This window comes from Ambystoma mexicanum, chromosome 2p (assembly GCF_040938575.1).
Source record: "Ambystoma mexicanum isolate Mex_15411 chromosome 2p, UKY_AmexF1_1, whole genome shotgun sequence".
Lineage (NCBI taxonomy): Eukaryota > Metazoa > Chordata > Amphibia > Caudata > Ambystomatidae > Ambystoma > Ambystoma mexicanum.
The window spans coordinates 642,743,849-642,769,894 of NC_090923.1; the positions used below are offsets into that span (position 1 = coordinate 642,743,849).

General features: G+C 48.3%; 1 protein-coding gene across 5 annotated transcripts in view; it reads left to right on the forward strand.

The window, feature by feature from the left end:
* The window catches only part of RNF123 (ring finger protein 123), a 3,033,138-nt gene that overhangs the window by 1,992,560 nt on the left and 1,014,532 nt on the right, over positions 1-26,046 (forward strand). For all 5 annotated transcript variants that reach the window (XM_069644183.1, XM_069644184.1, XM_069644185.1 and 2 more), the window contains exon 31: positions 24,446-24,530. In XM_069644183.1, coding sequence (XP_069500284.1) covers positions 24,446-24,530 — 85 coding nt within the window. The remainder of the gene's footprint in view (positions 1-24,445; positions 24,531-26,046) is intronic.

The window sequence follows — 26,046 nt, forward strand, 5'->3', positions numbered from 1 at the left end:
CAACACAGAGGCAGCGGACCCATCCAGACGGCGACCCCTGCAACCTGGGGCAGAATCGGACCCGGGACCACGAGAAACGCCCCGGAGTCCGTCAGCGCGAGCCTTGCCGCCATTGCCGGACGGACGTGAGCGGCTGCTCCGCCCCTCCCCCCTCGAGCAGCCGCGGCCTTGGGCCCCCCGGGGAACGAGCGACCCCTGGACCACGATTGGCGAGAACACGCCTGCGGACTACCATGGGGGGGGACATCCTCCCCCCTCCCCAGTTGGAATCCAGAGGAGGCGGCCAGAAGCGGCACCGAATTGTGGCATGACTGCGGCTGACATCCCGCGCCTGCGGCCATCGCGACTTGATCCCCTGGCGGAAGACGGCGCATCTAGCGACTGGGAGCGGGCAGCACGGGGCGGCCTCTCGGAGGGACCAGAACAAGCTCCCTCCCACCCCCGAGCAGCGAGACTGCGACACCTGGGGCCGGGACGCAGTGGGGAAAGAGAGAAGGCTGGGGGCAGCGCGGCGACATCACAAGGTACTTGCAGCCTCCCCTGCCAACCCCGCGAACAATTGGACAGTGTCCCGCACCTCTCTAGTGTTCCCCGGCGGCGTGGCAGATACGCCCGCGGAGGAGCTGGTATACGGGGGCTGAGCGCGCTCCCCATTCCCTGAGGAAGAACACCTGCCGGACCGGGCTACACAAATCAAGACAAGGTGCGGAGCTGGAGCCCCTCCGCCCTCTTTCTCCCCTCCCCCCCCCCCCAATCAGCGAGACGGCAGCACCTGGAGTCGAGCTGCGGCACAGGCAACGCAGTGCCGCGCTCCCCCAGCAGCAACAGCAGGACACGGGCAACCTCTCCCCCCACCCCCCTAATCCGGCGAATTGCTGGACAGAGACCCGCACGAGGGAGGCGGCATACCCCAAGATAACAACAGTGGGGAGCAGCGGGGATTGAAGGCACCCCCCCACCTCAATAAGCACCTACTGCCAAAAAGCCCAGCGGACTGGCCGTCTTCGGTGGATGATTGTTGAGGGAGCAAAGGCCCTTATAACTCCACAGGCATAAATCACTGGACGTACACCCCACAAAGGGGGAATAACTCCTGGTGGGATCACGCACTGTGAACTACAGACACCCCCCTCGCCCCCAGTGGACTCCTAACCCTCCATCAAGCACACTGGACCAGCCGGAACAGGGGATTGGCTCTCAGCAACCTACATAGCACCACCGGGGCTCAGGATCAAGGACAGAGGGGCGAAAGATAGACGCCCGACAAGCCCGCCCCAACTTGGTCTCCACGACAATCCCTGAGGGGCATCCACACAATCCACCCGGGCCTAAATCCTCACAAAAATTACTGCCCCAGACATGGGCAAAGACAAGGCCAAGCGGCAGACCCTGCAGAGTAAAATGGACCTCTACACAGTGGAGGCCCCCTCGCGTCAGGAGACGCAAAACCTGGCGGAAGCAGGCAACAGGGAAGAAACTAAGGACCCCCAACTCTCCTTGAATGACGTAATGAAGGCAACTTGGGACTCGAGAACATCGCTGGAACTCAAAATAGGCGGAGTCTCCACGGAAGTATCTCTCCTACGCCAAGATCTCTGCAACTTATCGTCCAGGGTCAGAGAAGCGGAACAAAGAGCGTCGGACACAGAAGATAACGTCCACCAGTTGGAACAACAACTTGCCATAATTGCCCAAAAAGTCAACCAACTTGAATACCGAGCCAAAGACAGCGAGGGCAGGGCACGTCGCAATAACCTCAGGATTCTTGGGATCCCGGAGAAAGAGGAAGGCCCCAGTGTCGAACTATTCCTAGAAGACTGGCTGACTCACATCTTCGCCCCCAGGAAACTGTCGAAATTCTTCTCTATCAAAAGAGCACACAGGGTACCCACCAGGCGACCTGCCCCAGGAGCCCCGCCCAGAACAATAATTGCACGTCTCCTCAACTATCGGGACCGAGACGCTATCCTGCAGATGGCACGGGCCTCCGGTCCAATCACAAACAACGGCTACAAAGTGGGGTTCTACCCAGACTACACTAAGGAGGTCCAAAAGGCCTGCCAATCGTTTGACTCTGTCAAGAAGAAACTTCACTCCTTGTCAATCAAGTTCGCTCTCTTCTTCTCGGCGATGATCAAGGTCCACCACGAGGGCACAACCCACCTATTTCACAACCCCAAAGAAGCATGGGACTGGCTTGAAACGCAGATCCTCAATGGGCCTGTGGCCCGAGGCTCGCCCTCTGGACCATCTGTTCGCAAACCCGGGCCTGGGCAGAATTCGCCACCCCTCACTCAGATAGTCTCGGAAACCGAATCGCCACAGCGTCCCACCAAAAATACCACAGGGAACGGATGAGGTCTGGGCATCACAGAACTGAACTCGCCACGGAAACTACACTATTGCGGCCGCCACCGTCTAGGCACTGCAGTCTCAAGCGCAGTCCGGGTGATCCCGCAGTGGTTACCACCCGAGTTCGGATCATCCCGAGGAAGTTGAAGTTCACCAAGTTATAAGTTTAATGTTTGGGCGACAGGTGCTCCCAGTTGGAGGGGGGGGGTACTGGGTAGGGGGAGTTTTGGGGACCCAAGGAAACGGAATCACGAGACAAGAAGGCTGGAAGCAGACGAATGCAGGCAAGGTAAACAAACACTGTCTTTGGTCAGGACCGTGGACGTGATAGTCTGCCAGTCATCAGGCATTTCAGTACGGAGAGGCCCCTGGACGTCTCCCCTGAGAAGATACCGACACATGCCCCTGGAAAAAGCACAAATGCCACTCATCCTTCCAGACGCCCCAACAGAAGGACTCGCGCAGATAAGATGCACTCCAACAAGGTAACCATACTGTCCTGGAACGTCAACGGCCTCTGCTCCAGCATAAAGCGCAGACTGGTGCTCCAGTACCTAAACCGACATTCGCCGGACATTGCCCTCTTAAATGAAACACACTTGATAGGCACAAACACCAACTTTTTCAAAAGATCCATCTACTCGCATACTTACCAGGCCGGATTCACGAAAGGTGCTAGGGGCACAATGATACTCATTCACAAGCGTGTCCCTCTCCAGGTTACGAAGATCAGGACAGACCCCCGGGGCCGCTATGTATTGTTGCTGGCTTGACATCTGGGGTGAGAAATGGGGCCTGGCAGCAATCTATGCCCCCCCCCCCACGTTGACGAAAGAACTGCTCTCCGAACTACAGAGCTTGCTCCTGGAAGAAGAAGCCGATACGTGGGTGATTGGGGGGGACTTTAATGAAGTCATGGACATCGCAGCCGATAGAACCCATAGGAGATCTGGAACACGCCCCACCTCCACACCGCTCGCCGCGTTCGCCGTGGCCGTGGGACTGACTGACACATGGCGCTCACTTCATGGAGACGAGGCAGGTTTTTCCTTCTATTCGGGTGTCCATAAATCGTTCTCCAGGATCGATTATGCCTTCATCCCCCGCAACATAGACCACAGGCTTCTCGATGCTGAATTCCTTGCGAGGGGACTTTCGGACCACTCTCCACTCCTTCTAACCATCAAAAACTCCTGCCGCCGCCAAGATCGTAATTGGCGCCTAAACGCATATCATCTGCGTCTCCCTGCAATTGCTGAGAAGCTGGAAAAAAAGACTACGGAATATTTCGAACTCAACGAGGGTTCTGTGGACTGCCCGATCTCGATCTGGGAGGCGTACAAGACAGTCCTTTGGGGGGAGGCTATCTCAGCGGTCTCCGCCTACCAACAACGTCAAGTCCAGGAGGTCAGAGAAGCAGAAGCACGCGTCTTGGAGTGTGAACGACAAATCCTAATTCAAAGCACCCAAGAAGCAAAGGAGGCGATGCTCACGGCGCAAGACGCCCTTAGTAACCTATCACTAGATAACGCACAAACTGCTCACCAATTAGTCCGGAGCCAAATATATGAACGGGGCGACAAAGCTAACCAGACTCTGGCCTGGTTGGAGAGACGCGAACAAAGCAGGGGACACGTAAGGGCCATCAGATCTCAGGATGGAACACTGTTGACAGAGGATTCTGACATTGTGGAGGCATTCGCCGCCTACTACAAACATCTCTATACCCCACCCACCGGGAACCCGTCAGTTGAACCCTCACGATACCTTGACCGAATCGAGATCCCGATACTCCCACAGCACCAATCAGATCTCCTGAATGCTGACATCACTGACACCGAGGTGCAAGAGGCGCTGGCACAGCTCCAACCCAGGAAAACTCCGGGCCCCAATGGGTTCCCGACAGAGACATGGAAATGCCTCGGTGGCATGCTAACTACCCAAATGCATCCCATGTTCCTACGCAGCAGAGAACTAGGAGCACTCCCCCCAGACCTCAGGAAGGCATGCATAGTAGTCATACACAAGCCTGGGAAGCCCCTGGAGGAATGCGCCTCCCATCGCCCAATATCCCTGATCAATGGCGAAGCAAAGGTCCTCGCCAGAACACTCGCTAACAGACTACTGCAAGTTATTGAGACCCTCGTCCACCCAGACCAATGCGGCTTCATGCCCAATAAATCAACTGGAATGAACTTATGCAGAGTCCAATTGGCACTGTCCAGGGCAAAGGAAATACCAGCCCCACTCGCCCTCCTGGCGGTGGACTTCGAGAAGGCGTTTGACTCTGTGGGGTGGGATGCCCTGTGGGAGATCATGGCTCGGATGAACCTGGTGTAGACATTTATATCATGGGTAAAACTTCTATATGCATCCCCAGAGGCCACGGTGAGGGTGAACGGCAGATCCCCAAAATCATTTCCCTTGGGTCGGGGCACGAGACAGGGATGCCCGCTATCCCCACTCCTCTTCCTCCTGGCCATCGAACCGCTGGCAATTGAATTTAGAGCTAGCACCAACTGGACCGGTTTTGCTTGGCCAGGAGGAGGAGAAGAGACCGCCTTTCGCTCTATGCGGATGACCTGCTCATATATCTCAGTAACCCGAGCATCTCGTGCCCGGCTGTCTCCCTCATCCTCAGAGAATATCAGCACTTTGCGGGCCTAAAGGTTAATGATGCCAAAACCATCTTCTTCCCGATTCAGGGTGGCGTGTCCGGGATCCCGGAGACCTGTCCATACCATGTCTCTATTAGGGAATTTAAATACCTGGGTATACGGCTTGATCCGACACTCGAAGGGTTCCTCCAACTTAATCTACAACCAGTAATTGAGCGGTTCAACAGAGACACCCCCCATTGACAATCACTTCCCCTATCGCTAATGGGCCGCGCCGCACTATTCAAAATGATGACCCTCCCCAGACTGTTATATGTCCTCCAGAATGCCCCATTCCCCATCCCTCGAGAAACCTTCGCACTCATTGACAAGAACCTGCGCACACTGCTATGGGGTGGGAAACCATCCAGGATCGCCCTTGACACGCTCCAGAGATCAGTATGGGAGGGAGGCATCGGTTTACCCTGCATACGCACTTATTACCTGGCCACACAGATAGGAGTGGTGAATGACTGGATGCACGCAGACCACACACTACTGCACACCCGTATCGAACTGGAGACCATGGCCCCGTTAACACCGCTGCAAATCCTCTACGCCACCCACGATCAACTCCCGGCGCTGCCCAAAATGACCCACCACATCCGGCGGGACGCACACAAGCTAACCGGCTGGAAAGGACAGCCAACATTGACACAACCCATATGGCACAATGCGCTCCTCCCGGAAATAGTGAAAATGGGCTCCTTTGATCACTTGCAAGCAAAGGGAATACACACACTAGCACATGTGATACAAGGGGGGCACATCCTGGGCTTTGAAATTATGCAAGAACAATTCGACCTTGCACCCATGGACCGGTTTCGGCATGCGCAACTGACCCACGCCATCCGCACCCAATTCCCTGACACGACGATCATACCCCCCTGCTCTCCCATTGAGACCAATGTTCTCCCACGGCGCATCTCCTCTAAGGTCACCTCCACTCTCTATCAGGCCCTTAACTCATTCGGGGCGGCACAGCTTGACGGGCTCAAAGCAAAGTGGGAAAGGGACATAGGACCCATGGAACCTGAAGATTGGGTGGAGGCATTAATGTCCCCCAGAGAAATTGGCATAGAATCCAAGCTCAGACTAATACAATTGAGGATCCTCCATCGCTCATACCACTCACGCGTCGTAATGGCCAGATGGTGTGGAATAGAAGACGGGACATGCATTCGATGCAAAAATGAACCCGCCACCTTCTACCATATGATATGGGACTGCCGGGTGATACAGGCCTTCTGGGTGGACTGTGTTAACACAATCTCAGCCGCTCTGGCGACACCAATCCCTAGGGATCCCAAGATGATACTCTTGGGCATCGGGGGGGAAGTAGATCTGTCTAAATATGAGAAATTGTTTCTGGCAATTGCGTTGGGGGCAGGCAAAAGACTTATCGCAGCCAATTGGGGATCTGCCGACCCACTGAGCCTAAACCGTTGGAGCAACGAACTGGACAGGTGCGCAGCCTCAGAGCGCCGGATTTATAACGCACGGGGCTGCCCCCGTAAATTTGAAAAAGTATGGGGTAAATGGCTAGATGCTCACTGAGACCTGCGGGTGGGGTACATTGGTAGTACTGTTAGCATTGTTTGCCGGCCTCGTCCTATTGATGTCCTACGGCCCTTGACCCAGGGGGCCCATGCTAGCTGTTATTATTGCCATGTTGCCTTCATCCTATGTATACCGATGATTCATGTCTCATTCAAGTTCGTTTCTTTATGTTGTGTTGTTCAAACTCAATAAACAGTTATAAAAAAAATAATAGTGATTTGTGTGTGAACATCAGAGTGTGTAAAATAAATATATATATTCTTTTTGATACAAAAGCTTTGGTCAGTGTTTCCTTGTTCCATAGTACTGAAGCCCTAATGTGTAAACCCTGAATACTGCTCATCTCCCGCTTGAGATAAGTCTCACTGCTTAGCCACAGCTACCAACTAAATATTTGTGATACAGACTGATATCAAAGGGGATTTTCTTGCATATAACTGTAGTCTTAATCTTCTGTAGTACTCCCTAAGGGAACTGCACAGGATTCTGCCCAACACTGAGCAGTTCACATGCTGGTAGTGACCCCGGAGCGCTCTCCGTACCCGCTTGTGTGTTCAAGACCGGCATTCAGTAGGAGAGCAGCACTCACGTATGAGTGAAAGCAACTCTGAAATTAATTTTGTGTACCAAACTATTGAAAAGCAGTGAACTCAGCACTCGTGTGTGAGTGAAAATGGTTCTCAAAGCAATTTTGAATAGTGAACCATTGAGCAGCAGCGAATAACAAAACCAAATGACTCCAACTTTAAACGTGTGAGTCCATGGAAAGCCCAGCAACTCGATGAGGCGATATTGAGAAGTAATAACCGCAAGTATTGCCAAAGTCAAAAACTACTAAATCACAGCAAGTACAATAAAATCAATATTGCCAACATTGGTAAGTGACAGATATCCTTTCTTATGTTAGTGTTTCTTTTAGTTTATTTTAGGCAGGGAAATTCTTGTCAGGGTAGGGATAGTTAGGCGTCTATCCAACCTTCTAAGTTAATAAAATGACAAGATGTCTGTCTCACATTTCTGACCCCTCACACTTCTTATACCAATGCCACGTCCAGCCTCACAGAATGTACGCACATGTCACAGCATCAATGCCTCTTGGCACCCCCTCCTGTCAAATAAGTTTCTGAGATCTGCTGAAGCAGAAAGAATATATTTAAGATGAGGAATCGTTGGAAATACACAATCCATTGGAAAGATTATGCCTAAAATGTCTTCAGCCTCCAGACTGGTCACTACTCTAGAGTACAACTATTAAAATTCTTAGACAACAAAAGAGTTCACAAATTCTATTCTGCAGATTTCATCCCTAATTTCTTTTATATCTATATTGAGTTTAACATATACGGAACTTGTATCGTACAACAAACTGATTTGAAAACATGTTTGCCATGAATATATGTATTAATACAAATGCTACTAGGGCAGAAGTCAAATCTACAATCTCCAGAGATGAGACGGATCTAGATTAGGCCATCTCGCATCCAAACTAAACCATTTTGACCCCCAGCTTTGAAGGTTGAGCATGAGCTTTGGGTCATAAAACAAGAACAAGTGCGGTGGGAAGGACATTAATGCAGAGATTGCCAGTAATTGGATTAATAATCTAAATAGTTAACATAATAAATGCAAAATGTACATCTTTGTTCTTCATGTCTAGTTTTGGACCTGAGAATATTCTGTGCCCCTGGAACTGTTACCCGTTGATAGGGAAGTTGCATTTGTTTTGACTCTTTAAAGTAGAAAACACAGACATTGTTTTTTTAATGGCTTGCAGAATAGTAGGTCGTACATTGTGTTAGGCAGAATCCTGTGCAGTGCCCTTAGGGACCACTACACACAATTAAGACTACAGGTGGTGATACAAGTTTTACATTTGGTACAAGCCTGTACTACTATGTCAGAGTGGTAGCAGTGGCAGAGCAGCCAGGCTTATCTCAAGAGTATATGAGCAGTATATAAGTAAATTTATTTTTAAACCATACGTTATAAACACAACACTTCTATTAAACTTAAAAAAAACCACACGTTAAATATACTACATCTAACCAATTCACTTTGTACAGTAAGTCTCAAGGTAAGTACCCTGTGTTGGAATGACCCGGTGTTAGGCACAAAACACGTTACCGCGGATATGGTTGCGATCACTTTTTGACAGTTTGGTCTACTAAACAAGCGCGTATCCGTGACATGAAATATGCTACTGGGGCAAAAACACACTTAGCACCTGAGATACCTAGAGGGAGTTGGAGGCAAAAATCACAAGCAATATTTTGGTTAGGCAGGCAGAATCAAGAAACACTCAGACAGGAGTTCAAAAGTCAAAGGGTCGAAAGGCACCGGGGCCAGTTGCTGAAGATCCACACAGTCCGACAGTTCACGATTCAACGTAGCCAAAAGTACTTTGATATTGTTAATGTTCAGAAGCAAAAGTTATAAGAAGGAGCGCAGACAAGGGCAAGCCTTGGAAATGAAAAAGAAAGGGATTCACCCAGTTTCCTCAACAGAACACGGTACCTTGTTCCAATGGTGCAGCTGGTGCCCTGGCAGTTGTTCCTGTTGGTTTCCAGCAGACCCACGATTCCTGGAGCTTCGTCGAGAAGGACGTCTGAAGAGGGTCTGCACCACACAGGGATGAGGCTGGCAGTAGCGACACAGAATGAAAGGTGCGCTCCTTAAAAACAGGAGAGGCTCTTCAGGTGGCTACCTGGACCACTACAGCAGTGTGCAGCGATTACAACCATGGAAGAGGGTCCTCTGGCTGTAGAAGATGAGCTGGTTATCCCCACCAAGCTCAAGGGAAGAAGACTCCGGACTGGATCTTCTCTGAGTCGTTGAAGGGCAGATAGCTCAGGACTGCAGCAGGGCTTCACCGGGACGCGGTAGTTGCAGCAGCCGTCGTTCTCTTCGGTTCCTTGTAGTTCCAGTGGCGACTCTCTGACTTCTAGCCCAAGAGACCTGCCTTTTATGCAAAAAAACCCCATTCACGCAGCCAGGCTGTCAATCACCCAGCAGGGTGGTTGTCCAGCCCGGACAACTACCCAGGCCAATCATGACAAAGTGCGACTTGGGTTTACTAGGATACCCTGTGCAGGGGGTGACTACACCCCTCCCTCACATTCAGCCCACCTAGACACCCAGGCGCCTTGAGGAGGGCTTCTGGGCAGAAGCCTGCCAAAAGCCAGTGAACAAAGAAGGCGAACCTAGTTTGCTGTGCAAAGTAAAACACAAGGAGGACTTTAACAAAAAGAAATGGCGAATAAACCCAACCAGAGCCAAGAGAAAGACAATTTGGTCAAGCGGGTTTATGTTCGAGGCTAATATAATTGCCAAGAACAGTACCATGTTTATCTAATATAATCGCGGTAGAAAAGTTAGGGTAGATACCACTGCCACCAGCCAAGTCTAAATGTTAAGAATGAAGCAATGCTCTAGGAGGTACAGATAAAAAGGGATACGAGTTAACCCTTTCCAGTACTACACGGAAGATGGGGTGTACTGGATCTGTGGTAGATTGACTAAGTAAAGTTAATGGTAACTTTACCCTTTTCTGGGGGACAGTAGTCGCCTCAGAAATGGAGTCGAGGGAAGTCTCAAAGACAGCCCTGTGCCACGGCACTGAAGGTGTTGTGTGACACACAAAAAGAAGGGGCTACTGAAGTGGTGTACTTCAGAGTCCACAATCACAAAAACAGGTAGAAACACATAGCATAGCCCAGGTAAGAGTGGGGGAAAAGCTCTCACTCTTACCAAGTGGAAAAAAAATAAACTCCAGAAGTCCAGCAAAGCTGCTGGGGGACTCACTAGGTGAGGGAAATTAGCCATAAATGAGAATCCTCCCTAACACCTTGCATATTCATTTTTCATCTGGTGCTAATCTTTTGATCAGACACATCCAAATTGGATGTGGCTGGGCAATTGCCTATTAGGATTTTGATCATTGTACTCCAAGGACCATCTAATTTGCGCCTTTGTTAGTTTTTCATCCTGATAATAAGAGCTCCTTCTGGGCTGGATTTTATAGATGTAGTGTCAGCAGTATTGCCCTCGATCCACTTTGTTGCTTCCATTTTGGAACATTTAGGACAGCAGATGCTTTGCAGTTTCTCTGGGTAGATATTTGTTTTTCTTTTCTCTTGGTAGTGCACCTCGGCAACATGGGGTATTTCTGTGCAATTCCCCCTAATGCTGAAATTGGGCTTCCATTGGTTACAAGGCTCTGAACAATGGACTTAAGTTTGTATTTGCTCAATAAGTGTCTCTTATGTGGTTGATTTCTTTATTTTTCATTTAGCAGAATAAATTAGCCATATCATTTTTCTTTTTGTCACATGTTCTGTCTTCCTTTTTTCCAACATACTATATTCAATGAATTCACATGCTTCATATTACCAAAAGGAGGTCGACTCCTCCAAGCTTGCAAATGGTGAAGAATTGGTGAATGGTAAATGCTAATAAAAAACTGTTGTTAACAGTGATGAGCAATTTCTTTTCCCAAATTTATGTGCTTGAATATTCCCCTTTGATAGTTTGAGAATTATCTTTGCAGCATGACAAGGGAGATTATTCAAGGTTCTGTATTTTATAAAAGATCCCAACTCAGGGGGCGTGGCTATGCAGCACGCCATGCGGCAGCAGCTGCTGTAGTCTCCGTGTTGGGGCCCCTGTTCCTACCCTTTATGGCGCTTTGAATGATGGAAATCTGGCAGAAATGGTGGTTGGAAGGTGCAGCAACCACATTGCGTGGGGTTAGCAGTGGATTTGTTTGCGCTACGCCAACATTTTTCGTGTGATTCCTCGGAGCCGTCATGAATAAAATGGCGGGCGGCACCGCTCACTGGCGGAACTAGTGAGGCGAGAGCGACGGTGGACCTGTGCGGCGTGGGGGCACCCATGAAAACTGGTGCTTCCAAGGGAAAGGAAGAGGCAAGAGGCTGCTGGCGCCGTGGGAACCCGGACCGGGAAGTGTTGCGGCATCGCATGTACGAACGCCACAATCCCTCTGGGAGCGGCTGTCATCATCAAAGGAAGTGCTGGTGAGCTGCGGCTGGCGGCGGAGCGCGGCACGGTGTGGTCCCTGGGATCCAAATCTCTCGCATGGATGCATATCCAGCCCCATACTTGGCTAGACGAGCGGGCTCCTTGGAGGACTGAGCATTAGCGGGACAGTTAACCCCGCGGGTGTGCTTATTTGGCCCTGCGCTTGGCTGAAGGAGCAAGCGACCAAGCAACTAAGGCGGGCCGAAAAGGAGGTCCTGCAGAGGTAAGGAGCTTCAGCGGGTGTGGCGTGACTTCCCCCGGAAGATTGCTGGCTGTGATGGGCACGATTCTGCTCGTATTCATTATGCGTATATCGCTAAGGGCATCTGCAAGGAGGCAGGAGGTGAACTTTGAAACGCTCCAGGAGGGAACGGGCTAAACTGCGCACTTATATTAACTGGCGGCCGTGGCTGGTGTGGACTACCTAGGCGGGTTAGCAACGGCAGCAGCTCCCGCGCACCTGGACTTTTCTCTTCAAATGAATAGGGCAGTGGGCAGCATCTGACGCCGATCCAGGGAGAAACGCTGTGCATGTGTAGCTGGACTTGGGATCAACCTAGGAAATGTATAGCTAGCACCCTGCATGTTCTGGCGCGCTCTTCCTTGAGACAGTACTTGCTGGGAACTCAGTGTGAATTGGCATGATCACCTGGTTTGGTGATGCCCAGATCTGCACAAAAGCACAAGAGGGGCGGATTCACAGCATACTTGACATCTGGTGGTCCCGGGGAGCAGGCAATGCAAACGACAAAAGCAGATATACACTCCCCACCAGAGGTGGACTCCTCTATGGATCCTACACTCTCCAAGCAATACTTCGAGGAGGTTATGAGAGCCTTAAAAATGGACATCACGCAATAAATAAAATCAGAAATAAAGTCTTCCAGAGGCTCCTTGGCACAATCCGTCGCAGTAGTGGACTCCCATTTGAAAGGCCTGGAAGACAGAGTTAATGAATTGGAAAATATGACTTGCGAACAAGGGCACGATTATGAGGAACTCTACAGAAGAACGCAAAACATGGAAGATCGCATAGAGGAGTTATGGACGAAGCAAGTGGATCAAGAAAATCGATCTAGAAGGAACAATATTTGGCTGCACGGAATTCCCAGGCAGGTATCTGATCATGATCTCCCGGAGTACGTTCGGGCTCTTTTCAGATCTCTTCTGGGATTAGAGGAAACAGAGGATCTGAACCTGGATACGACTCACCAAATCTACTCTACTATTCAACAAAAGAAAGAAAGAAGATGTTCTCACTAAAGTTAATTTCTTCCATCAAAAAGAGATAATCAAAGCGGCAGCGCAGAAGGCGGAACCGGTGAAACTCCACATTGATCCTCTTCCAGGAACTCTCCCCTTCTACTCTGGCAGATCGTAGGCGGCTTCAGAAGGTCACAACATGGCTTCAAGAGAGGAAGATTCGCTATCAATGGGGGTTTCCATGCAAGCTGCTTTTTGAATTTCATAATCGCGCCTATACAATCCGCTTTGAAGAGGAGACCAAGAAACTAATGCGTGGAGAAGAGTGGGGAGACACTGACTCTGGAATGAAAAATACCTGTTCGGATGATCGATCACGAAGCCCTACTCCGAAAGATGTAAGGAGGAATCCCAGAGGCTGGCAGATGGTGAAAGTGGCCACGGGCACGTCGAAAGGCATGACAGATCCCACATGATCCGCCTCTGACTGATCCTTGCTCCACCTACAATGAAGGATCCTCAAGCATGATTTTACTTTGATATAGGGGTTCACCTTGAACTTGCAAATATGAGAAGCCCAAAGTTTGGTTGGCTATAGATGCCCTTCTTGAATAGAGGCACCAGGTGAGGTGTCCTTACAGGTTTAGAGAAGAGTTCACGAAGAATAATAATTTCTGTCTTGTGGTTTCTAGGGGGCTCACATAAAAGTTCAGGAGCCATCCACCTAGGCTTGAGCGGACGGTTTAAGTTGGAACTTTGAATACCACCATTTCAGTTTGTATTTTGCTTCGCCACTGAGGTACAGGTGTATACAGAAGTGGGTATGGGCGGGCGCCTACCACACGGATTGTGCCCACTATAGTGCTTTAAAACAAGCTATTGATTATAACCTTGAAAATCTTGTAATTCATTGGTCAATAATGCTGGTTATTGTTCCTTTTTTCCTTTTTGTTTTTGTCAAGTTTTCTCTTATATGGGTTCTCACCACTGGGTTTGGTCTAAAGAATGGTCGATGTGATTGGAAATGCTGTTTGTATCGCACTGTTGACATTACGGAAAATGAGCTGTTTTTCTTGTCAGCTTGGGTAATCTGGAAAGGGTTGCATACTGGATGCTTCATTCAAATCAGAGATATAATCTCTGTGCAAAGGGGAGGAAACGGTGGAACTACTTGGGTAGAATTCTGTGCGATAAATCTACTGGGTCGGATGTGTAATGGGACCAGGTCATCACCGGAATGGCTAACCCAAATGTAACATGCCTCACCCTGAATGTACAGGGTTTAAACTCCCTGTTAAAGGGGAAAGCTCTATTTTATCGATTAGCCACACTCAACCCCACTATATTATTTTTGCAAGAAACTCATCTATTATCCACTGATGAATTTCGACTTAATGATAAACTTTATCCTGTCAAATGCTGTGCTTCCTCGGGGCTGAAGAGATGCAGCGTAGCCATTCTGGTCCGCAAGGGGGTATTGCTAAAGTTTCATAAGACCCTGCAAGATAAAGGGGGGAGATATGTTTTAGTGGTGGCCACATTACAAGGGAAAAGAGTGACCCTGGTATCGTTATATGCAACGAATGCCCGCCAGGACTTGTTTTATGCCTCTTTGTCAAAGATATTGCACAAGCAGACTGAGGGAGACCTCATAATGGGTGGGGATTTTAACGCAGTGATAAAACTCCCTTCCCCCAACCTCGGGTGACAAAAACATTTTTGTAGCACTTACTACACTCCTTTGGGAGCATTCGCTGATAGAAGCTTGTGTTTTTCATCAAGGGGAGCAGGATTACTCTTTTTATTCTTCAGTACATAGAGGGTTTTCTAGGCTGGATATGTTTTTTCTTTCGGATAATCTTATTCCTCACACAATGGGCATAGAGATCCTCCCGAAGGCTCTATCAGATCATGCCCCTGTGTTGGTAACTATGGATCTGTTTACTGACATTTCGGACCCCCCGCGCACCTGGCGTCTGAACAAACTTATTTTGGGGGATCCTCAGTTCTGCTCCTGCATCTCAGACAATATAACTCAGTACTTTACGGATATATAACTCAGTACTTTACGAATAATGACACAGAGGGGACGGATTATGCGATGGTATAGGACGCGGCAAAGGCAGTGATCAGGGGTCAAATCATAACTCAGACAATAGAAAGGAGGAAAGTCAAAAGGCAAGTTCAAACTCAGTTGGAATTGGAGCTCCAAAGGAGAGAAGAGATACATAAGAATAGGGCCTCTCGGCGGACCCTCAGAGATGTCCGTGTGGCTCAGAAGGCACTCAAGGCTCACCACATGAGCCGGGCAGCATATGGGTTAATGTGCACTAAACAACATTATTATTCAAAAGGGAATAAGGCCAATCGGCTGCTTGCATCCAAACTCAAAAAACAAACAAGGCGTAATCATATAAACTCTTCAAGAGGGGCAGACGGGAGGCAGGTCTATGCTGAGTCAGAGAAACTCAAGATAGTAGAACATTTCTTCAGAAACCAATCAGCCCCACATATAACAGACTCACAGCTGGCCCGAGATTTCATACAAAAGGCGCACCTCCCGCAGATTTCGGCGAAACTGCGCGAGAGTTTAGAAGCTCCAATCACAGCGAAGAGACGGATATAGCGATCCGCTCCCTTCCGTTAGGTAAGGCCCCGGGACCGGACGGTTTTACAAATAGATTTTATAAAACCTTCAGAGCGGAGCTGACCCATTATCTAACAAAGCTTTTTAATGCCATCTGGAAAGCAGGGGTAGTAACTAAGTCAATGGCTGAGTCGGCTACGACACTGCTTTTGAAAACCGGAAAGGACCCTACTGATTGTGCCTCCTATAGGCCAATCGCGCTGTTAAACACAGATGCAAAGCTGCTGGGGAAAATAATTGCGGGGCACCTTGAAGGGGCCCCTGAGAGACACTCAGATGTGGAAACGAGGCACAATCACCACACACAAACTGATACCCCACACACAAGGTTGTATTCCCAAAATCTAGGGTTTATTGCAAAAACAAATAGTCTCAGTTGGCCAAATGGTCCCACGCCCCACGACGTGTGTCTAACAGACCTCGGGGGACGCAAGAGAGCGAAAATCGTACATCAGTTACATATATATACAAAATGAGCATCTTACAATCAGTAATGACACATTTGACACATTTGATGCCGCCCCTAATTCATTCCCTTTGAAGTGGAGGCGATGATTGACCATGGTGATGAATATGACACTTTAGATCACCATATTTAGTAACAGTTTGCAATCTCGAATTTACAGACACTATTCTTCATTTGTGAGAACACAGCGCTTCTGTTTTCATGGACAAGCTGCGCGTCGAGGGACTGGCACATTCCAGGCCTTACTATCTCCTGGTTTCGATTCACGCTCTAGAGATCAACTTGCCCTCCGGGGGCTCACAGCGCTCAGAAGGGGGGCCGTAAAGAAGAACATAATTCAAACCCTTTAATATTAGTTTCGTCCATTGCTATTCTTTTAAGGAGACTCACTGGCATCCGTGTACTGATAAGAATGCCTTGCTCCCCGCTTCCAAGGATATGTGAAGGAGGAAAACGGGCTTTTCTGTCTGGCTCCTCGTGCATTGTTTCAACATGTCTTTAATAACCTTGGACCATTGAAGCGAAATAATATCTACAGCAAAGCAGTTTTACATGAGGCAAAAGTGGCGATGTTAAAGAGAAACATAGAGAAAACAAAATGGCGATTCTGGTGACCTTAAAATGGCCGCACTCTAGTTAAACTAATAGCTACGTAATAAGTAATGAGTATATATTCTTTATACTTTAAAGGAGGCGGTTGGTCTTCGCCCAACCAATTATCCTGCATAAGCCTTCTGTTCGAGGGATGTCTACTTTTCTAGACTGACAGACTGGATGGGATTCTCCCTTCCCTGATAATAAATGATCAAACGGGGTTCATATACAACCGATCAACGTATGACAATGTTCGCCGAGCTATAGATCTGATTGCTCTTGCCCCAAAGATCCCAGGGCGGTTGTCATTGTTATCCTTAGACAACCATAGGGCGTTTGATAGTATGTCCTGGGAGTATTTAGAAGCGATTTTAGAGGGGTTCGGTTTTGGCCCAGGGTTTTCCAAATTAGTACTTTGAAATTTTCAAATCCCCTCGACCAAAGTCAAAGTAAATAGAAATTGGACCCCGTTGATTGTGCTGGGCAAAGACACCAGGCGAGTTAGTCCCCTGTCACGTTTAGTTTTTGCCCTGGCGATGGAACCCCTGGCCCAACACATTAGATTACACCCAGATATCCTAGGCTTTGAGGTGGCGGGGCAATCCCATAAAGTGGCCTTATATGCAGATGATTTACTTTTTTTCCTGAATGATGCCCCTAACTCGATTCCTCCCCTCTTGGACCTCTTAACCCGGTTTGCCTCGATTTTGGTTTCAAGGTGAACCCAACCAAATCTATAGGGACGGCCATAACTGAAGATCCCAGTAGGCTAGAAGGTATACAGGCAACATCACACATTCCATGGTCCTCAACGAAGATCCTGTACCTGGGGATAAAATTGATTCCGACTTACGCCGGACCCCAATAAGGCGAATATCCCTGCCTTGTTTAAGGAGGCAAAAGAGTGGCTGCAATGGTGGGAGTCTCAAGATATCTCATGGCTAGGCTGCGTCAACGCGATTAAGATGTCACTTCTCCCGAGACTACTATATGCGTTCCACTCCCTGCCAATTTCCATTCCTGAGTTCGAGCTTATAAATGTGCAGAAAGAGATGGGCCGGTTTATCTGGAAGGGGAAAAGTCTGAGGGTTCCTTGGAAGCTCTTGACAAGAGGGAGGATGCTGGGTGGCCTGGGCCTCCCCTCAGTGTCAAGGTACTTCAGGGCAGCTCAGTTGGCGGTGATGCTTTCCTGGAGAAATTGACTGGATCCTCCTAAATGGCAGGGGATTGAGCAAGCGGTTGCTCCATTTCCCTTGGCCTATTTCCCATTTCTTCACAGGGAGGCTCAGAACCACAGGGGTGAGATTCTTCCCACCACTCTAGCCACGCTTTGGAGTTGGGCTAGGGCTTGCTCACAGAGGGGTATTCTATTGGGGCTGGGCCCGTTATCCCCCATCACCCAGAATCCGGCTTTCACCCCAGGATTGGATGCCAAGTCATATCAAAATTGGATATAATAAACAAAAGAATCAGGATGACGAGATCCAGACCAAGTTCTGTGTGTGTGTGTTTATTCGCATCAACACAGAAAGTTTCAAGTAATCAAGACAATTTATTTTACAGGTCTTTCGATAAGCACGAAAGGTACAATGTGAACGGACAAGGTTTAGTGATAAAAGGTGATAACACATATGTGTGTAGACCTCGAAACTGCAGAGGTCGAAACTTCAATCAAAAACAGATTTCCCACAGTTGGAAGGGGTAACAACCCTAGTAGGCAGGGAAAGGTGTGCTCTCAGACTTGCGTCAGTCCAAGGCATGATTAACACATGGTGCACACAACACAATTTACATGAAACGTACACAATGGGGGTGGAGTTGTGACACAGGGATCGACACGGGGTGTGTTTCGGCCAAAAAAGAGGCTAGAATGGCGCCTGTCTTTGCGCTGGCCTTCGTCAGGAGATGCACCTATGGCGGTGCTGTCCGTTGTGTCTGTGAATAAAAACATATTGGTGAGGATCTCGGGAGTTTATTTACTAAGTACTGACTAGTATTTAATACGGGCAAGGTGGTGCCAGAGAGGTACACCGTGTGGTGTCTCTTGAGAACAGCGTACCTATTGTGGTAGCAGGAGGCTGTTGTGAGGGTCATCCATGAAAAATGCAGGATTGACGGTGCATGAATGGCACTTGTTCTGTCGGCTGTCTCGGTGGACGGGCCGATTCGTCTCAGGGTCCCGTGCAACTGGTGTAGGCCGGGATAGGTCCTACATCTGAGAAAGGACATAAAATGCGGGTAATGAAAACCCGGCTGTGAGTAAAGGATAAAAACCCAATGGGTGAAGGTGGTCCGAAAAAGGGCTCTAACCCCACTGGTGTGGTGGTGGTGCGGTGTTCGAGGCTACATTAGCAAGATACCTGGGCTGTGTGCTCCTGGGTATGCCGAGGTGAGTGATGGTCGGCTAGGCAACATGACTAAGGTGGCCCTGGGATGACAGAGGTGCTTATTGCGAATAGACATCTGTCCAGGTGAAAGCTAACTCACGGTCTAACGAAAAGTACAAAAATTCAGAAAGGACCTTAATAATTACGCTGAAGACAAAACATATCCCTATCTCAAAGAAGCGTACTACAGCAATCTCCAACAACAACAAAAATCCAACTACAATAAACGCAACCGCATGGTGAATTTCTCAGGCAGCTCAGGATCCTCAAGCGGCAGCACACCTGGTTCACCCGGAGGCACAAGAGACCCAGGCCCACCCCAACAACACCCGTTTTTTCAACGAGGGGGCCAACGGGGCCGACCGAAGAGACGCCCACAAACGGGGCAGTATATGAGGACCCGCCAGTGGTACTCGAACCAGCCTTAGCACCCATCCCCATCTTTAATTTATCCACTAGACCACTGGCCCATACAGAACAGACCCTTCTGGAGAAAGGTCTATCTTTTGTTCCAGCCACTAAAGCAGACCCGTTCTCCACAGAAGCAGAACTCAGACGTTTCTTTCGAACTTTGAGATTAAAATACTTCTTCGAGGTACATTTACCCAACAAACAGGACAGAGCATACAACGGCACTCCAGCACCTGAGAGAGACAAGGAGAATACGACAGGTTTTAAACCTAAATCCACCTTCATGCCTCCACCTCATACGATCCCGAGTGAATTCGAAACATTTGAAAAAATGGTCATGAACACCGTTAATATCGGCATTAGAAAGAACAACTTCTATCAGGACAACCTGAAACGAGCGGAGAGAAAGTCCCTGAAGGACCTCCACCAAGACACCACTATCACTATAAAGCCAGCAGATAAGGGAGGGGGCATCGTTATCATGAATACCACAGACTATAACCAGGAGTGCCAACGACTCCTCAACGACCAAACTTCATACAAAATGTTAAACAGAGACCCCACAGAACGCCTTCAGGAAGAGATCCTCAACCTCACAAAACACGCCGAAGACGAGGGCTGGATCTGCCAAGAAGAACGGGCGTTCCTTAACAAAACCCATCCGAGGACTCCGGCTTTTTACATCTTACCGAAAATACACAAACATGCTACGAAACCACCAGGGAGACCCATAGTCTCCGCATGTGACTCACTGCTGGAACCTTTCTCCCTGTACACAGACTTCTTTATGAAACCCTTCATCGGAAAAATGGCATCCTACCTCAGAGATAGCACGGAAACCATCAAGGTCCTAGACACCATACAGCTCTCGACAGACTCCATACTGGTCACCATGGATGTCGAGGCACTATACACCTCGATCCCACAGCTGGAAGGATTACAAGCCTTGGCCATCTGCCTCGAAAAAAGGACAGACGTCTCCTCCGTACCTACCAACTTCCTGCTCGAATGCATCCGCATTGCGATGGGCGAAAACTTCTTCCTTTTTGGCCAACAATTGTACCAACAAATCAAAGGCGTGAGCATGGGGGCCACTTTCGCTCCGGACGTCGCCAACTTATACATGGCTCAGTATGAAGAGGATCATATCTATCACAACGACAACCCATACAGAACACACATCAAGATCTGGCGCCGCTACATTGACGACGTACTACTAGTCTGGGAAGGAAGCAAAGACACACTTTTAGCCTTCCACCAATGGATCAACACACGCAACAACCACATTAAGTTTACCATCGAGTGGGACTACCAATCCATCAACTTTCTAGATCTTCACATCTATAGATCCGGAGAGAAATTGAAAACGGAACTCTTTAGAAAACCCACGGACAGAAACACTCTGCTGCACTTCTCGAGCTACCACCCTCAAGGATTGAAGTACAATCTCCCGTACAGCCAATTCCTTCGCATCCGCAGGAACTGCTCCGACACAGAAAAATTCAAATACCATCCGCAACAACTACAAAAACGTCTCGGAGAAAGGGGCTACCCTAAAAAATCCATCAGGAGCGCCAAGAAAAGAGCAGCCAACACGGATCGCTCGGTCTGCCTCACCACGAGACAAAAAGATCCCATCAACAGGGTTGTCTGTGTCACTACATATAACCCAATCAGCAATCTCATAAAGAACACCATCAATAAACATTGGCATCTGATCAAAAACGATGGGAGCCTAGCCAAAAAACCTCTATTCGCTTTCAAGAAAAACAAAAACCTCAGAGACACACTGGTACACACCTTCCTGGAACCAAACAGACCTACCTCCACCTTGTGGAATCTCCCACCCGTGGTGGGACACTTCAGTTGTGGACAATGTGTCGCATGTCGCTTCACCAAAAACAGCAAAACTTTTGTCCACAATAATCTCACTTGGAAATTGAACAGCCATACGAACTGCGAAAGTAGATTCATTATCTACGCCATCAAGTGCCCCTGTCAACTGGTCTACATTGGCAAAACCATCAGACCAATCAAACAAAGGATTAACGAACACAGGTCCTGCATCAAAAACCAAGTCGAAGACAAGCCACTAGTTGAACATTTCGCCAAGGCAAAACACACCCACGATCAGTTGTTCTGGACGGTGGTCCAACAACTCCAGCCACAACGCCGGGGTGGCGATATCAATTTGGCTCTCACTAGACTCGAGCAAAAATGGGTACACAAATTGGACACAGTACGAAACGGCCTGAACATAACTGTCGAATGGAAACATTTCTAACTAAACACCTCTTTCCATCTATAGAACATGACCCGTCCCTGTCACTGCATCACTCCATGCTGTGCCGCCATTTTGGTGGCACTAGGGAACTACATTTCCCACTACACCACGCGATCGTGACCCACTCGACCAGCCCCTCGCGATTGGCCCCCGCGTCCAGGCCCTCCGCCAGTTTGGATTGGTCCCTGTCAGGCCCAGCTTAGCTAATAAGGCACCACTACTCTGTCTTCCTCACAACAACCACGGCGTCCTGAGGTCCTGGTACCACGTAGCGCAGCACCTGCGAGCTCACTGCGGTAAGTTACCTACTCCAGCTCTTCACCGCACCCCTGCGACAGCGAGTCTCCACTTTCCTGATAATTCCCATTCCAGGCACCGACACGCAGCCCACGACCAACAATCCCGTGCCCGGCATAGCTTTCACCTGGACAGATGTCTATTCACAATAAGCACCTCTGTCATCCCAGGGCCACCTTAGTCATGTTGCCTAGCCGACCATCACTCACCTCGGCATACCCAGGAGCACACAGCCCAGGTATCTTGCTAATGTAGCCTCGAACACCGCACCACCACCACACCAGTGGGGTTAGAGCCCTTTTTCGGACCACCTTCACCCATTGGGTTTTTATCCTTTACTCACAGCCGGGTTTTCATTACCCGCGTTTTATGTCCTTTCTCAGATTTAGGACCTATCCCGGCCTACACCAGTTGCACGGGACCCTGAGACGAATCGGCCCGTCCACCGAGACAGCCGACAGAACAAGTGCCATTCATGCACCGTCAATCCTGCATTTTTCATGGATGACCCTCACAACAGCCTCCTGCTACCACAATAGGTACGCTGTTCTCAAGAGACACCACACGGTGTACCTCTCTGGCACCACCTTGCCCGTATTAAATACTAGTCAGTACTTAGTAAATAAACTCCCGAGATCCTCACCAATATGTTTTTATTCACAGACACAACGGACAGCACCGCCATAGGTGCATCTCCTGACGAAGGCCAGCGCAAAGACAGGCGCCATTCTAGCCTCTTTTTTGGCCGAAACACACCCCGTGTCGATCCCTGTGTCACAACTCCACCCCCCTTGTGTACGTTTCATGTAAATTGTGTTGTGTGCACCATGTGTTAATCATGCCTTGGACTGACGCAAGTCTGAGAGCACACCTTTCCCTGCCTACTAGGGTTGTTACCCCTTCCAACTGTGGGAAATCTGTTTTTGATTGAAGTTTCGACCTCTGCAGTTTCGAGGTCTACACACATATGTGTTATCACCTTTTATCACTAAACCTTGTCCGTTCACATTGTACCTTTCGTGCTTATCGAAAGACCTGTAAAATAAATTGTCTTGATTACTTGAAACTTTCTGTGTTGATGCGAATAAACACACACACACAGAACTTGGTCTGGATCTCGTCATCCTGATTCTTTTGTTTATTATATGTTTACCTACCTGGGTAAATCAGGACCCCGCCAGGTGCCCTACCATTTATATTATATCAAAATTGGAGTCAGGATAAACCCCTAAGGCTGAGGGACTTGTACTCCAACCAAGAACCCCTGACTTTCCAAGAGTGCAAAGATAAGTTTGGGATCCCAGAGACAGAAAGCTTTAAAAATATTCAGCTTCGGCACTGGCTGACCAATAGGGGCACCCGTCAAGCTGCAACGAGAACCCCAGTGGGCATAGAACTTAAAATACTTGAGGGGCAACAATCGCATAGAATAGCCTCATGTTATCAACTATTAGAGAATGCTCCAATAGAGGAGAAACTTCCTTACATGCAATCTTGGGAGAGGGAATTGGGGCTGGAAATTTCAGAGGAGTCCTGGCAGCGGATTTGGCATAGAGCTCAGAAAAGTTCATGCTGTGCGATAGTGAAAGAAAATGCCATCAAAGTTTGTTTTAGGTGGTATTTCCCCCCAAGTAGACTCCATTCAATGAATGCAGAATATCCAGGTACATGTTGGCATGGGTGTGGGGATCGGGGGGGGAGGGGGATCTGGCCCACATGTGGTGGCATTGTTCAGTTATCTAAACGTTCTGGCTGGAGGTGAGGTAAAAAATTAAGGAGATTACGGGCTCTCTGCTCCCTATGGACCCAAGAGTGCTGCTGCCGGGGGAATGCGCCAGAAAATGGGGCTTTCCCAATCACAGGACACAAGGCGGCTTTGATCTCACAGCTGCTCATCGCCGCTCACATCACAAGAGCCCGGTTCTGGAAAACGATAGATGGCCCGCAAATAGCTTACTGGTGGATAAAAGTATGGGAACTGCTGGGCCTGGAGAAAACTCACAGCCATGCTGGAAGGGAAACTCTCAAAATTTAGGAAAATTTGGAGCCCATTCTTGGACTTTGTCTCAGACAGGGAACACATGTTTTTTCAACTTCAACTTATGAAACACTTTGATACCTTGACACTTGATGTTGACCTTGTGCATTGATGAATTGATAATCTGTCGACCAGACCTAACTCCTTTTGTTTTTTTTTCTCTTCTCCCTTCTCTCTCCCTGCGTTTTGATCTTTGAGTTAACCTCCCTTTTAATCAGTTGGCGGCGTAAAATGAGTTGAGGAAGTTTGGTTCAATTTATGACATTTTTAAAGTTAATTGGTATTGAAGGGGGAATGAACTGTAGAGTGGGGGATAGGGTAGAGGGGAAGGGGGTGACAAAATGGGGGGAATTGTTATGTATTGCTGTTCATTATGCATGAACATGTTGAAAAATCAATAACAATAATAAAAATTTAAAAAAAGATCCCATCTCTGGAGATCTGTTGCTGCAGGTAGTTCACTTTTTCTTTTCATCATGATGACCAGTGGTGTTACTTTCTTTTCCATAAAGGGTTGTGGATTTGGCTACAGATATACTCGTCTTCCGCATTTGTTGAAAACAAAGCCAGAAGATGCTAATTTACCAAGCCTTCAGAGTGAGTAAAATAGTTTCCCCATGAGCGTAATTAATGATATAAAGTTTATTCTGATCATGTGGACGTGCTATAGATTTGTTAGTGAATTTGTAGAATATTCATATTGTGAATATATTAAATAACCCATTTTGTTGTAGTCAATGAATATTGTGAATTAGCTTATATGTTACTACAAAAAGCACATTTATTGGTGTACAGAACGATGGTTATAAGCCCAGGAGCGGTCTGCAACCTTAGGACTTGTAGTACAATACATCTGGCCAGCCAAAGGTTGCAGACCACTGGTATAGGGGAAAACATTAAGAAACTGACAATCATGCTTTTCTCTTTAAAGTTAACGTACACTTAATACTTCCTCATTCTGTTCTGTTCTTTTTTTTTTTTTTTTTTAATAAATACAATCCTGAAGAAGGAAAAATAGATTTTCTCACCTCCTCAGCCATGGTGTTTTGTCTGTCTTCATGGCACCAGATAAGATTTTGAAGGATATTTTTTTGTTGATGGGAGTAAAACGATTTTAGGTAGTAAAGAAACTCGTTTCCATTCCCTATCGTTAATTATGTGAGTAAAATATATACTCCAACTCTAAACCAATACCTTGTTGTAATCCATACTACTTTGTGTCTTTAAATTCATGCAGATTCAAAGATGCATTTGTACCTACAGAGCCAACAGTAATTTTTCAGATACTGCCCTTGGCACTGCTCTGCTGTTTACCACTGAACTGAGCATATCCTGGGAGCTGTGTGGGTGGAGACACTGGGCAGGATCCACATGTGTTGCCTATTTATTATTATTATTATTATTATTTGTTTTTTGTTGCAATAACATAGAAAGGTGCAAACAAGCTGAAAGGTGTTTGCCTTCGTCACATGTTTCAAACACAGGATCTTTCAACAAGTCTTCCCCCTCCCCCCAAACCATCACTGTTCATGAGAGATCCAACTTGGGGTAGCAGCTCCAACTTAGAGAGGTCGAAATCGCTTACGTAGATTTCCATGTGCATCCTAAGCTCCTTTCTGTCTTGGCCGGAACTGAGCAAGCCAACATAGTCTAGTTGTTCCACCCATTACCCGACCCAAATCTGTTACAAAATTGCTGCCATTCCCCCACAATGTCTGCACTTCCACCATAAATAGCAGCAGTGATCCTTCCCATATGGTAAATATCCTTAGCTGTGTCCGACCACTCCTTCAAGCTCGGGAGTTCCCTTCTTTTCCAATGTCTTGCGAGGCATGCCCTAGCAGCTAGCAGCAAAAAGTTGGTTGTATGCAGCAGGGAGTGCCATTGTCCCTCTTGTTTGTGCAGGCCAAAAAGCACTAACATAGGGTCTGTAGGGGAGGGCAGGTCAATAGGACCCCCCTCTAGCCTACATCTCCTACCCAGGTGAAGACTCATGACTCGTCGGCAGCCCCCACGCCCCAGGGCCCGGGAGGCGAGGTGGCTGCCGATCGACACGTGAGGCTACACGACCACATATATGGCACAACACAGACACCATTTTGTACTAGACAAC